Raw genomic sequence first — 13,395 nt, 5'->3', positions numbered from 1 at the left:
AATTGTTATTATTTTATTGCTCCTGTCCGGGGAGAATACGAATGTAGATCAAAATGTGTTCATATTTGCTTCATAAGTAACCACATTTTCAGCGCCTCCTGAGAAACCGACCAATTGCTCTATTCACGATTCCAGGTTAACGGCGACTGACGAGCCGTGTGTGCACAGGCTTCATCTACAGTCATTTGGTCCAGAGGTTAGGTCTATAAACCGCGAAGCTGCTGTCTACGTGGACTGGTGCTGAAGCCTCCCGTCCGACTGCCAGGACCTCTGCCAAATCCAGAGACATGGCGACGAACGGCACCAAAACGGATGGACAAGTCACAGAACTGAACGAGGTGGCCACTAATAATGACAAACCCAAGTCACTGGACGTGAAACCCGAAAAGCAGAAAAAGGAGTTGCCTGATAGAGAAACATGGGCGGGAAAATTTGATTTTCTCCTGTCGTGTGTGGGTTATGCAATTGGACTGGGAAACGTATGGAGATTTCCCTATCTCTGTGGAAAAAACGGCGGAGGTAAACATTATTTTCACAGCTAATTTAAGAAAACTGCACGGCCCATTCAGCTCCACGATGCACATTGTCGAGCTTACCTAGTTGACCGTGTCGGTGACATGAAAAGAATGAATATCACCTACATTTGCAGCCGTTATTAACTGACGTTGTGCTGTGGTGATTTAAGTAATGCGTCAGTGCAGTTTCAGCCAAAGATTGATCATCTTTTTTAATGCATAACTTCCTCTACTTTTGTCCATCCAGGAGCCTTCTTGATTCCCTATTTTTTGACCCTCATATTTGCTGGGGTCCCCTTGTTTCTACTGGAATGCTCCCTTGGTCAGTACACCTCAATTGGAGGGCTTGGTGTGTGGAAACTGGCTCCTATGTTTAAAGGTATACCGCACTGAAATATTTCTGGACAATTGTTTATTAATCCTCGGCCTATTTTTTTTTAAATATAGTTAATAATTAATGTTATTTGATGCTTTCATAGAAATAATTATGACTTTCAGGATTTATAGAGGCCAACATAACACACATTCCCAGTGACAGTTTTGCTACACTGCCTAATTCATCTCTGTATGATAGGTGTGGGCCTTGCAGCTGCTGTCCTGTCCTTCTGGCTTAACATTTACTACATTGTAATCATTGCTTGGGCAATTTACTACCTGTACAACTCCTTCACCACTGTAAGTATTATACAGTGTACTCAAGTGATTCATAAAAAAGCTGAAACATAGCATAAGGTTAAGGGCAAGATTGTTGTATCATTAGAAATTGAAGCCTGTGATACCTCTAAGAAATTTCAAATCCTTGAATGTGTCAAGTTACAGAGTTAAAAAAAAAAAAAGAAAAAGAAAAAAAAGAAAAACAGAAAAACTGTAATTTTTGTTTTTCAGGACCTTCCATGGAGCTCATGTAACAATCCATGGAACACAGAGAAATGTTATACAAACTACTCCATTGCAGATACCGCCAATCTCACCAGTGCAGTGGTGGAGTTTTGGGAGTAAGATATTGACTGCTTTCTCTTGCTTTAACAACAGCAGAGCTTTAACGTATCCTGCATGCATCCCTGAGATATATATAAAAGACAGCCTCCTATGCTGCATGCTTATTTCTCCCTGTGTATAATAGACTTATTGTTGCTCGCTCTGACTTATAGGCGCAACGTGCATGAAATGACCGATGGCTTGGAAAAACCAGGCCAGATTCGAGTGCCACTGGCAATAACGCTGGCCATCGCCTGGGTCCTTGTGTACTTCTGTATCTGGAAAGGGGTTGGCTGGACAGGGAAGGTAAGATGCCCCAATTTGGATATCCAAGACCTCTTATGCTATACTGGGTATGTGACAGCTATGCAATATTAATCAGTCTAATATCACCTCATCAATCATTTAGATTGCAGTCAGCATTGTCCAGATTGATTTTAAAATAAGAGAAGAGACATCAAACACTCATGTTCACTAATCCTGCTCTGCCTCATGGTGGCTCCTCTAATTCCAACTCTCCTGACACAGTGTCTATACTGAGTGTGGATTCATGATAGGAGGAGCAACAAACCACCATACACTACAATCTGGTTTTGTCCTCTCCTTTCACTTGGAGCAGTTTGTCTCCCTAGTGGTGCCACATTTTGAAAGTCTAGTGCATCACGTGACCATGGCAAATAAAATTTGTCTTGGTCACAAAACACCCCATCCCCCTGCACATTTCGCTCACAAATTGCTTGCACAGTGTCATAAAATGCACTGAGACAGAGGGAGCAGATTCAAAGTGAAGCTGCACTGATTTCTTTGCTGAATATTTGGTCTGTTTATCTGTTTTTGTTTTGTTTTGTTTTTTTTGTCTGGAAGAGACCAAGGCAAAAAAAATAAAAAATCTAGAGAATCTTTGTGGCCCTCATGAGAATGTCTGAATAGTGGGTGAATTCCAAATTTACAAACTGTGCATGCATCATATATGTCCTTAAGATACGATGGTGTCACCCTGCTGATAACTGTCTCACATTTTATAGGTCGTTTACTTCTCAGCCACATATCCCTACTTCATGCTGTTTATTCTCTTCATCCGTGGGGTGACTCTACCTGGAGCTAAAGAGGGAATTCTGTTCTATATAACCCCTGACTTTGAAAAACTCAAAGAATCTGAGGTAATAATATATTATTATATGATTCATACCTATGTACTGCATGCCTGAGTGAGCAGAGCTCGGTCTCACGCAGCTAAATGCTTGTTTTTTTTCGTCAGGTATGGCTAGATGCGGCTACCCAGATCTTTTTTTCCTACGGACTGGGGCTGGGGTCCCTCATAGCTCTGGGCAGTTATAACCCTTTCAATAATAATGTTTACAGGTAAGACTGGTGATGATTCATTAACAGGAGATAATCTATGAGACTGAGACAGGGAATGCTGCTCAATGTAATATATCAGTGAAAATCCTAATAGCGCAAGATGACAGTAATTAAACTGCTGCTATTTTACTATATTATACACCCGTATTAAAGATCCTATTCAAGGCTGCTTTGTAAGAGCCCCTTAAAGGATCTTATTAATGTGAGTTGCTGGCATGAATATAATAACAATCTAAGGAGAAGGCTGTTTCTTGCTGGCAGTGTGCGTGCTGGGGGGAAAAAAACAACTATGATTGCAAAACCTGAGTGTTTTCTCCAGCAGCCCCATGGTTCTGGGTCACATAAACAATCAGTTACATAAAAACTGTTGCATTCATTGCATTCATTGTGCTTGTCTCAAATGATTCTATCTACATCTATATCTGTAAAAACTATATATCTGAGAATTTTATTATTTGAAATGAGTTCTTGAATGAAATCTGTTCATATCTTTCATAAACAGTAGAAACTGTGTTTTTGGAAAACATATGTATCATCAAAAGAAATAAATAGCAGAGGTGCATTCTCACAGCTACTCTCTCAGATCTCAGTCTCTCCTGTGTGGACTGTTTTCAGGGAAGCTCAATGCTGGAAAATAAACAAATAAATAAATACATAAAAATACAAGTCAACTTAAATCTTTGACAACAGGCCTATTTTATATTTCCTCTCCCCAGAGACTCTATCATTGTGTGCTGCATCAACTCATGTACCAGCATGTTTGCTGGCTTTGTAATCTTCTCTATTGTTGGCTTCATGGCACATGTGACAAAGAAAGACATTGCTGACGTAGCAGCTTCAGGTAACTACGGATTGCATTTATGCCTTCTTCTGTAACTGTTCTGTCTCTGCACAAAAAAAGGTGCACTGTCATTGATACTCACTGCTCAACAGCATTTGTCATCACCTCTGTGTGAGAATCAGAATGCTATGAGAATAACCCTGATGAAATATGATTTTCCTGTTTACTATACAGGTCCTGGCTTAGCTTTTCTGGCCTACCCGGAGGCTGTAACCCAGTTGCCTGTGTCTCCTCTCTGGGCCATTCTGTTCTTCTCCATGCTTCTCATGCTGGGGATAGACAGCCAGGTAAGGGGCTTGGAGATGATCTGCTTTTGGGCTGACCTAAATATTTAAATGCAGGTTACATATCATGCAGCTCACCCCTGCTCTCTGCATGATAAGCATGCAATTTGCTTCTTGTGGACAGATATAGCTGAGCTTTGACATCAGCTGTCAAGTCTTTTTAATGCAACTTTATCACCTCCATGTGCCCGCAGGTTTCACTGTCTGTGTTTCTTTATTTTGTGTATGATATTTGAGTTCGAATAAGGCCACAGAGGCTAGGAAAAAAATATATGTGGTTATACACTGGCTAAGTCAAAGACATTAGTTATAGTCCTCTTTATAGGTTTACAATTCATACCCCATGTCATGGCAATAGCACTTTTGCGTATGAGATCTATTACCAAAATGGCCTCCAAGAAATAGATGCTTGGTCATTCAGAAGATTGTGTTAGTGTTTTTGTCCCATGGTTTGAGGCACACTGCAGTTTTGTTATCATCAGTCAATCTAACCATTAAAATGAAGAATACGCATTTAGCAAAACTTCTACATGTTCGAATAATAGATAAATATACTGTACATATTAAAAATATATTTATGTCAAAGAATATAAAAGCAGCAAAGTGCAAATAGCACACAAATCCACATCTCTGCTCATTGCTGTTTCTATGATTCTGTCCTTCAGTTCTGCACTGTTGAAGGCTTCATCACTGCTCTGGTGGATGAATTTCCCAGAGCTCTTAGGGGTAGACGAGAGATCTTCATCGCAGTTGTCTGTTTGGTGTCCTATGTGATCGGACTTTCAAACATCACACAGGTACAGCAGGGCAGCTCTCTTACTTTACCTCTGACTATTACACAAGATTAAACAAACAAGTAGGAAAATTGAAAGATGAGAGATACAAGTAAAAACCATGTATCTACGTAGTGGGCAAGAGCCAATTTGAATCTTGACTTGTTCTCTTTTTGGCAACAATTACTTTACCAGAGTATGTTATGCTGTATCTGCGCATAGTCTTCTTATAACACTTATTCATTTTTCTGTAACCAGGGTGGAATCTATGTGTTCAAACTGTTTGACTACTACTCTGCCAGTGGAATGTGTCTGCTGTTCTTGGTCTTCTTTGAATGCATCTCCATATCCTGGTGCTACGGTGTGTATCATCAATGTTTCACTGACTACAACCAAAACAGGAACAAAAAAAAATTATTAAAAATTGGTGTTTTTCTTCACAAATTAACAAACTAAGTTGGTGAAATACCATTTATGTGGAAAGTTGGGTTAAATATGGAGGTTAGAAAGCGTCACACCTATCCAGAGATATTTGTGCAAGCTTCAAACGCTGTTCAGCCTCAAGGTCATGAGCACTCATGTGTTCCACCTCACCATCCTCATCATCATGCATGGCAGACCAGCAGCAAATTGAAATAAATTGGATAGGAATATTTTGATCATTGATTCATTTGTCTCGCAGGTGTGAACAAGTTTTATGACAACATCCAGGAGATGATTGGCTACAAGCCTTGTCTATGGTGGAAGCTGTGCTGGGTCGTGTTCACCCCTCTCATTGTCGCTGTGAGTTCTCTGAACTAATACAACACTACATCTAAAGTCATGACATGAAAAATGAAACAATAAATAAAGTCAATATTACCTGCCTCCAGTCATGTCAGGCTGAGACAGTGCTGCCTGTAGTCAGTGGTGTCAGGATGCATAAAGCGTCTCATGTCTCCCACAGGGGGTGTTCTTGTTCAGCGCCGTACAAATGGTTCCTCTCACAATGGGAGACTATGTGTTCCCAGGCTGGGGTCAGGGAGTGGGATGGCTCATGGCGCTGTCCTCCATGGTTCTCATACCAGGGTACATGATCTATATGTATCTTGGACTCAAGGGCACTTACAAAGAGGTAAGAAGTTAATCATGTGTTAGGTTTGTTAAGTGAGCACCACAGGTTTTGGCAGCTTGTGTTACCAGATTTAAAATCTATTCTGAGATACCCTTCGTTGGTGTAATACCTACCCTTCGTTGTGTTGTGTTCTGCTCCCAGCGACTTCGGATAATGCTTCAGCCTCCTGCAGTTGTCAGGCGTTGTCAGGAGAATGGACCTGAGCAGCAGGCAGAAACCAACACTGCTAACCTATCCAGCCCTGCCAATCCAGCCAATCCTGCCAGCCCTGCAAACCCAGCTCCCGCCAACCCTGCCAGCCCCACCAATCCGGCTCCTGTCAACTCAACCAGCCCTGTGACCCCTGCTAACCCAGCTCCTCAGCCAGCTAATCCAGCCACTGCCACTAGCCCGGTGAACCCAGCAACTAGTCCCACCACCACCACCACCACTACGGCCACTACGGCCAGTCCGGCAAACCCCTCCACCACCACCACCACCACAACTGTTAGTCCTACCAGCCCACCACCCAACCCAGCTAGCCCAACGGAGCCTGTTAACCCCCCAAACCCAACAAGCCCGACCTCTAACCTGACCAATGCAGAGGCCAATGTGTAGACAACGAAGAAACCCTCATGGAGCATGTAGACAAAAGAGAACATTACAAAGGACTTCCAAGATTTTAATTGATTCACCTACCTCCAGGGGCAATATGTGATCAAAACAGATTTTCAAACCATGTTTAATTTTTCTGCATTTGTAAATCCAAGCCAATGATGTCTTATTGTTGGTTTGCAATCTGAAAACAATATTAAAGACTGTTAGTGTTCACAAATACAACCATAAATCTGAATAAAAAAAATGTAAACATACTGTGTAATACTGTGAGAAAAGAAAAAAAAACATAGAGATATAGATTAGAGATTTGTTGAATATCTTCATGAATCAAGTAAATACCGTGTGAATATATTAGATGAAGTAGTGAACAAAATTGACATCATTGAAGAATGCAAGGGATGGCGTCAATTTTATTGTGGATGTTTACTAAACCTCACACAGTTGTCTCTTTTCCAAATGTTGCACTCTGTGAGGTAAACTACAGGCCACAAGGCAAATGGGGAGCTCTGAGTAAGCACAATGCCAATAAGAAGTTCATGTTTAGGAGCTCTGGAGTAATCCAGTATTTGTTGCAAAAGATTTTGTGTGTGAGAGAGACTGTTATTTTTTCCTTCCTTTTTTTCAGTAAAAAAAAAGAGAGAAAACTTTTATGTGATCAAAACATTTTTAGAATTATTTTTAGGATGTTTTATACTATATGTGTTGTGATGGAGGACCAAAATCAATAGGCAGACAAAAGCAAAAACTATGCCATTTAGTGTTCGGTTGGCAAAGCACAGGGTACAAAGAAGTACAAAAAGAAAAAAAAAAAAAAAGCACAGGGTTAGATAAGTGATTTACAGACATCGACTATCCCTTAATGCTGACAGTCAATCCTGTTTACGTTTTGCATGCTTTCCTCAGGAACATCAGTGAAAAATTTCTGAAATGTCTCCTGACAAATAAAAAAAAAAAGAGAGAAAAAAAAGAAGAAGAACAGAGAAGGCCTTAAGCCAATACACCAATTTCAACTAAGCCATAGTCTGTTTACATGACTGGGCAAAACAACAAAATACCACTTTGTATGCGAGCACAAAAACCTGGACCAACTCTGTGTTTAAGTACAGTCATTATTTTTTTCTTTATGTGTAACGATCAGTTATAGTTTGATCAATATGTATTCAGCAATACATATGTAGATGTATAAGTGCAGGCCAGTAAGCAAGTGGTCTGTTTCTCTTTTTGTTTATGTTGTCTTTGCTTTACTAGTGAAAAGCACAAAGCTTTAATTTCCCCAGACTTTTGCCATGGCGTGTTAAGACAATGTTAGTTTGCTTCTATGGCAGCTACTGTGAAAGGCATCTGGTTGAACAGAACATGTTTACTTTGAAAAGCAAAACAACTGAGCGAAAATGTGAAATGGCTACAGTTCATGTCCTGTGAATTTTGTATAAAGTTACTCTACCACAGTTTTCTCTGGAACTTTGTTGTAAAACTGTACTGTGTAAAACATGTAACTGTGAATGTCTGTAATACATTGGAAGTTATTGTCTAAATGTTGAAAAAATGGAGTTGCTGTTTTCTGCAATAATATTTTGATCACAGAAACTAAAGCACATATCTTACAGAAATATACGAAATGATGATGATAATGAAGATACTGACGATTATATTAAAAATAGAAACTATGTCTAGTAAAACAATATTGTTTTGTATATTTTTAACTGTCTCACTGCCTAATGTAAAACATAATATAAACATGATATGTATTTAAATGGTGTCACATGATAAAGCACGATTGTTATGTTATACAAACAGAAAAAGACTGAAAAAATAAAGAATTATAGAAAATATAAATACAATACATGCCTGGCATATGTCCCTTATAGCATGTGTGTTTAAAGTAACAGCCCTGTGCTTTTCAACACTGTTATCAGGAAATTAGGTCAACCCCAACTATCTTATCAAAAGATGTATGCTGCGCTGAATCCTCCTGCAGTAATTGGCTATTGTTTCCTTGCTTGTAAATAAACCCTGTTGTTGTCCACAGAGTATTTCTAGTCAATAGATATCTTAAAAATGGGAGACCAATAAAAATACAAGCAGGGATTAGGTAAAAAAAAATGCAAAGTGTTGTATGGCTGGATTCATTTTTTTGTTTAGTTAGAACGAGGCCAGGTGGGACGTGTAAAAATTAAACAAAACCTTTCCACAGTAGTTTTGGATGAAGCTGACATCCAGCTTAACTCTACCATGGGGGTAAAAATAAAAAAAAAAAGGAACTAAACACTACAGTGAAAAAATGTAAGATCAAAAGGGAATGAGAGGAAAGCGACTGAAGCTGTTCCTTGGTGGTTTATTGAGTGTCAGAAACACAAGCTGATAGAGAGGCCTCGGCAAGCAAGAAAAACATCACCACAAAACAGCTCTTGCCCCGGGGCCTGACGTGCCCACCCGCGCCATCTCCCCAACCTCTTATGGCTCTATGTGTATTTCTGTGTGTGTGTGTGTGTGTGTGTGTGTGTGTGTGTGTGTGTGTGTGTGTGCGTGCGCGCGCCTGCATCTTCTCCCCCACCTCCTGCAGTTGCTGCTTCCATTAGCTTCCAGTGTGATAAAAGAGACGGCACCAGCTGACACCACCACAATGACTCGCCATGGATAAAAGAATGAGATGTCCCCTCTAGTAGCTCATGGCAAACTGTGTGTGTGTGTGTGTGTGTGTGTGTGTGTGTGTGTGTGTGTGTGTGTGTGTGTGTGTGTGTGTGTGTGTGTGTGTGTGTGTGTGTGTGAGGGAGAGAGAGGGAGAAAGGGAGAGGTTAGGAACAGAAAGCGATGTGTTTGAGTGGACAGGGGTTTGAATAATGCCCCTAATGGCAGCTCGTATAAACTAGCCCCTGATGGATGACTTACTAGCCTCCTTTATTCCCAGTTGTGTAATTTAGCATCATTACCTATGAAAACCAGTCACCACCGAGACAACCCAAACTGATGTGTTAGGGCCACAAGAGCCATAGATCATCATTTTCGGCAGGGGAGGACAGGAGAAGGAAGCTCTTGATTAGTTAGGAGCAATCTAGCAGAACACAATTAGTCTTAGGTTAGGGCCAGCTATTTTCAGCAGCTTCAACAATAATAGATTGAAGTTTATTATTATTATTACCAATATTTTTACAAAAAAAAAGAAAACAATCCATATTGTTCTGGGCTTTAGTGGGATGCAAAATGTATGTTTTTTTTATTAGCTTTTTTCTTTTTTTTAAATAGCCGACCTATTGCTTCCTTCCACTTCCTTCTTTTTTCACTTGCTGACATCTCTGTGTCATGCTGAATCCTCTGACCCATCAATTGTGTGACCTGCTCAGGAATTTCAGCTATACTGCCACTCCAGATGTTTTTTGTTTTTTAATCACAGTGACATAGGGTGTGTGTCACTGAAAATCCTATTTTGTTAAAAGAAAATAAATAAAAATCATAATAATCAGAGATGTGATTGCAGAAAGTTGTGGTCAGTAGTGGCGTAGATAACCTGTCCATCAGTCTTTTTTCTGTACCACAGAAAATCTGACCACAGACTGACACTGTGGTTTGGCGTGCATGTGCATCAGCACTGCACAAGCTGGCTGATTAATTGATATAGATAGAATTAATTAATGTGATACTGTTTTTTTTTTCTCATGCAGAGTCTCAGCTCCATTTTGTGACCAGATCAGAGCAAGGGGATATTGTTTGGTGTTTAGCATTTCCTGGCACACTCTGTCGCGAGCCTATTTTTAAAGTTAAAAAGTGCTAGCAGTGTGGCCGCAAGAGAGGACACTGAAGAAGCAAACTGGTGATCCATGATGCTTTTATGAAAGGATGACAGAACGCTACAGCTTATAAACTCACACAGGCTGCAATGATTAATCCTCATAGCCCACTTAGAGCAAGAAAAACTAATTCTGCTGTGAAGATGAAAAGGCTGATAATTATGTTTATACTTTCTCTGTTTTTAACCCCGGTGCCAAAGGATTTTCTTAATCACAATGCCCTGTTGGGTTTATGTTGTTGTGGGTCACCGAACCTGCATATTTTTGATGTGGATTTTGTGTGATCATTTGTGACATTTTTCCTCTGATGCATTTGGTTTGCCCCAGACTTCTGTCTGAGGTACACTCACCCGAGAATTCAAAGCAAATACATTAATGAATAACTAATCTTTGCAGATGCATGAATCTACATATCAATGTAATCAGAGGATGTTGTGTGCTTGGCTATTTCCAGCAGAGGGGCTGAGAGGATGTCAAGCATGCAAAGCCTCTCTGCATATATGCTAATCGGGCTCCATTTTCCAATCTGAATACGAACCTTGCTGAAATTAACTTGTTTACCAGTTCATTTTTAAGGGGCCAAAGTGTCTTTTTGCGCATGCATGCAAACTGCACTGCTGCTTACATATCAAGCATACATTTATGCTGTGCAGCTGGGTAAGATCTGAGATTAACGGGGGCACACTGGGACATGTGAAATTGTGGATTCCCAGTGATTTTTGCCATTTGATAACGTGCTCTCGTGACACAGCAAATACTGTGGTTATTTCAGACGGCGAAGCTTGCAGGCAAGCAGAGCATACGATTTCTGTACAGATGCAAATATCAGATTCTGAAGCCTATGCTAAAGAAGTTGCCCTGTCACAAATCATAAGGGCTTATCACACTCGCTGTGAGAATATCCATGGGTTTGAATGAACAAATCCCCCTCTTCTGGAAATTATACAGACCCTTCAAAAGGGGCTTTAATTTACATTACATTGCCCTTCCCCCATCCTGCCTGTTTTTGTCAGCTCATAAACCCGCAACATCAAGTGAATGACCTTTACCTATTTAATGTAAACATTTCTACTGTTTTAATTTCTCTCCTGTGCAAACAGTTGTGCAGTTGTCTTGTAATAATCCAAACAGGGGATAGCATTTTCAATCAAGGAACATTACAAAAAAGCAACTGTGATTAAAATGAATCTGTGTAACTGAGAGTCAATTTAAAGTCGCAATAAAGAGGACAATTTTAGCTAATCAGGAGACTGTCCCCGGCTACCTTCAGTTTGCTCTAGCGCGTCTTGTCTTTTGTCACAACTTATAACAATCTCCCCAATGTGCCAGAGGCTTATGGGGGAGTCATTGTAGATTACTGCCTGGGTCAAACACTGAATGCAAATCAGGCTGAGGAACAGGCGAAGTGAAAAAAAGGAATCAGGGTGCAGAAAATATCTAGAAAAGAAACAGCGATCTTTTTCTTAGTCTTGGTCTTGGTCATACAGAACACTCTATGTTCCTAGTGTGTGTGTGTGTGTGTGTGTGTATATGTATGGAGGCATGTGTGTAAGTATTTTACAGGAAATCTGAACAAATGCATTCTGATATATACACGAATATATACATGAAACTACTTAACTATTTTTCAGTGGCTGCTAATTTACAGGACTGAATAGCTCATGCCAAACTTCTGCCAAGGGGAGAAATTCCACATGGTGAACAAGACATGTTACTCTGACTGGATGTCACGCACAGTGGGTGCTCTGGATGATCTTGTGCCCTGATGTGAAGCCAGTGGGAGGAAGGGTTAGTTCTCCAGTGAAGCTCCTCTAATGGCTTCCTCCTGGATTCCCTGCCCAAAGGGTTTCAGGCCCTGTGCTCTACCCTGGGCCTCTTTATGCTGGAGTTTAGACTGTGGGACTTTGATAATAGCTGACAAATGAAAATCTCTGCTGACATCAAATGGAGTTATTTGTTTCCCTGCTCGTACACAGAAATGACAACAGAAGAAGCGTACTCTGTGTTCCACTGAATTTCATTATTCTGCAGCTAATCTCCTGGAACTTTACCCACACCGACTAGCAATGCTGCACCTTCAAGCACCCGTGTGTGTGTGTGTATCTGTACAGTATGCGCAAATTGTGTGTATTTGTACATGCATGTAGTATGTTTGTGCACAAACGGATTCATGCACGCGTGTATGCATGCTTGGGTAAGTGTGAGCATGTGTGCATGGATTTACTGGATGTGAACGTGTACAAATACTCCTGCTGTAAGTGTAAAGACAGGACCAGGCATCTGCTCCAGGCACAGCTTTAGTAAAGACCTGCATTCTAAATAAGTTCTGTCAGATTACGCCAGCACATACTTAACTCTTCACTCCTCTGGATGTTGGCTGAGTCTTCTCAGTTTATTCCAGCAGGAAACTGTAAGTGAGGTGGAAGGTGAGAAGTGGACGAATTAAGGAAGTTCATGATCTTGAACTATTGTCATTTTATTTAAAATAAACATATTCAAATTAGTAATAGGCTGCATGACTGACTGATTCTGACATGTGAGAAGTGATTTGTCTATATCGCAGGTGAGAATCATGGTTCTATTGTCTATGTGTTTGTGTGCGGAAACAAATGTTGATTTGATTAATTTTGGCACATAGTTATATGCAAATGTGACCAAGTGACCTCCACACGTGCTTTGCATGTATTATCCCTACTGTTGCATGACATTTTCACTCATGTAGTTATGCCCTTGACTGCACATTATGACTGTGCAGAATAAGACACAGATATTTAAGCTGACCCACATGCATAAATACTGTCCTCCCTCAAATACGAACTGAAAAGCGAGACAAACACACAAGACACATACAGTGCTGTGCTCTGGGAGACGTTTTGAAAGCCTGTTAAGATTCGGTTTACTCTTTCTGACACACAGAAAACACATGGCCAACTTTTATAGAAGCACTGTCATACGCAAACAAGCTCATTCATTCCCTGTCTGCCTCGCTCTCTTCCTTAAACAACACACACACACACAGGCACATACGATGATTAAGAGGTCTGAGGGCCTGCAGGGCGGCATTGGACTTGGGGGTGCAGTGAATCATAGCTATGATGTGGTGCATGCTTTCTATTCTGATCTGTCAGAGAGGTTTGGGAACTGCG

General features: G+C 40.6%; 1 protein-coding gene across 2 annotated transcripts; it reads left to right on the top strand.

The window, feature by feature from the left end:
- Positions 1–287: 287 nt before the first annotated feature.
- slc6a1a (solute carrier family 6 member 1a) lies at positions 288–6,473 on the top strand. Of its 2 annotated transcripts, XM_041051383.1 has the most exons (15): positions 288–519; positions 763–894; positions 1,090–1,190; positions 1,401–1,510; positions 1,667–1,799; positions 2,519–2,653; positions 2,752–2,855; positions 3,572–3,696; positions 3,871–3,983; positions 4,646–4,777; positions 5,012–5,114; positions 5,436–5,536; positions 5,700–5,867; positions 6,009–6,105; positions 6,148–6,473. In XM_041051383.1, exons 1-15 carry the CDS (start codon positions 288–290, stop codon positions 6,462–6,464), a joined length of 2,103 nt encoding a protein of 700 aa, XP_040907317.1. In that variant the 3' UTR covers positions 6,465–6,473. The 2 variants fall into 2 exon arrangements, with proteins under 2 accessions (XP_040907317.1, XP_040907308.1); XM_041051374.1 differs by having other exon boundaries at positions 6,009–6,473.
- The last annotated feature ends 6,922 nt before the right edge of the window (positions 6,474–13,395 follow it).

This window comes from Toxotes jaculatrix, chromosome 2 (assembly GCF_017976425.1).
Source record: "Toxotes jaculatrix isolate fToxJac2 chromosome 2, fToxJac2.pri, whole genome shotgun sequence".
NCBI classification, from domain to species: Eukaryota; Metazoa; Chordata; class Actinopteri; family Toxotidae; genus Toxotes; species Toxotes jaculatrix.
Note: the sequence above shows the minus strand (reverse complement) of the source record. Positions and strands in the feature narration are given on the sequence as shown.

Excerpts from the sequence above, each read along its gene's own strand:
- slc6a1a (XM_041051374.1), top strand. The coding sequence starts at position 288 with ATGGCGACGAACGGCACCAAAACGGATGGACAAGTCACAGAACTGAAC. Across the intron at positions 3,697-3,870 it reads TGCTGACGTAGCAGCTTCAG|GTCCTGGCTTAGCTTTTCTG; the intron begins GTAACTACGGAT and ends TTTACTATACAG. Across the intron at positions 5,115-5,435 it reads CTCCATATCCTGGTGCTACG|GTGTGAACAAGTTTTATGAC; the intron begins GTGTGTATCATC and ends TTTGTCTCGCAG.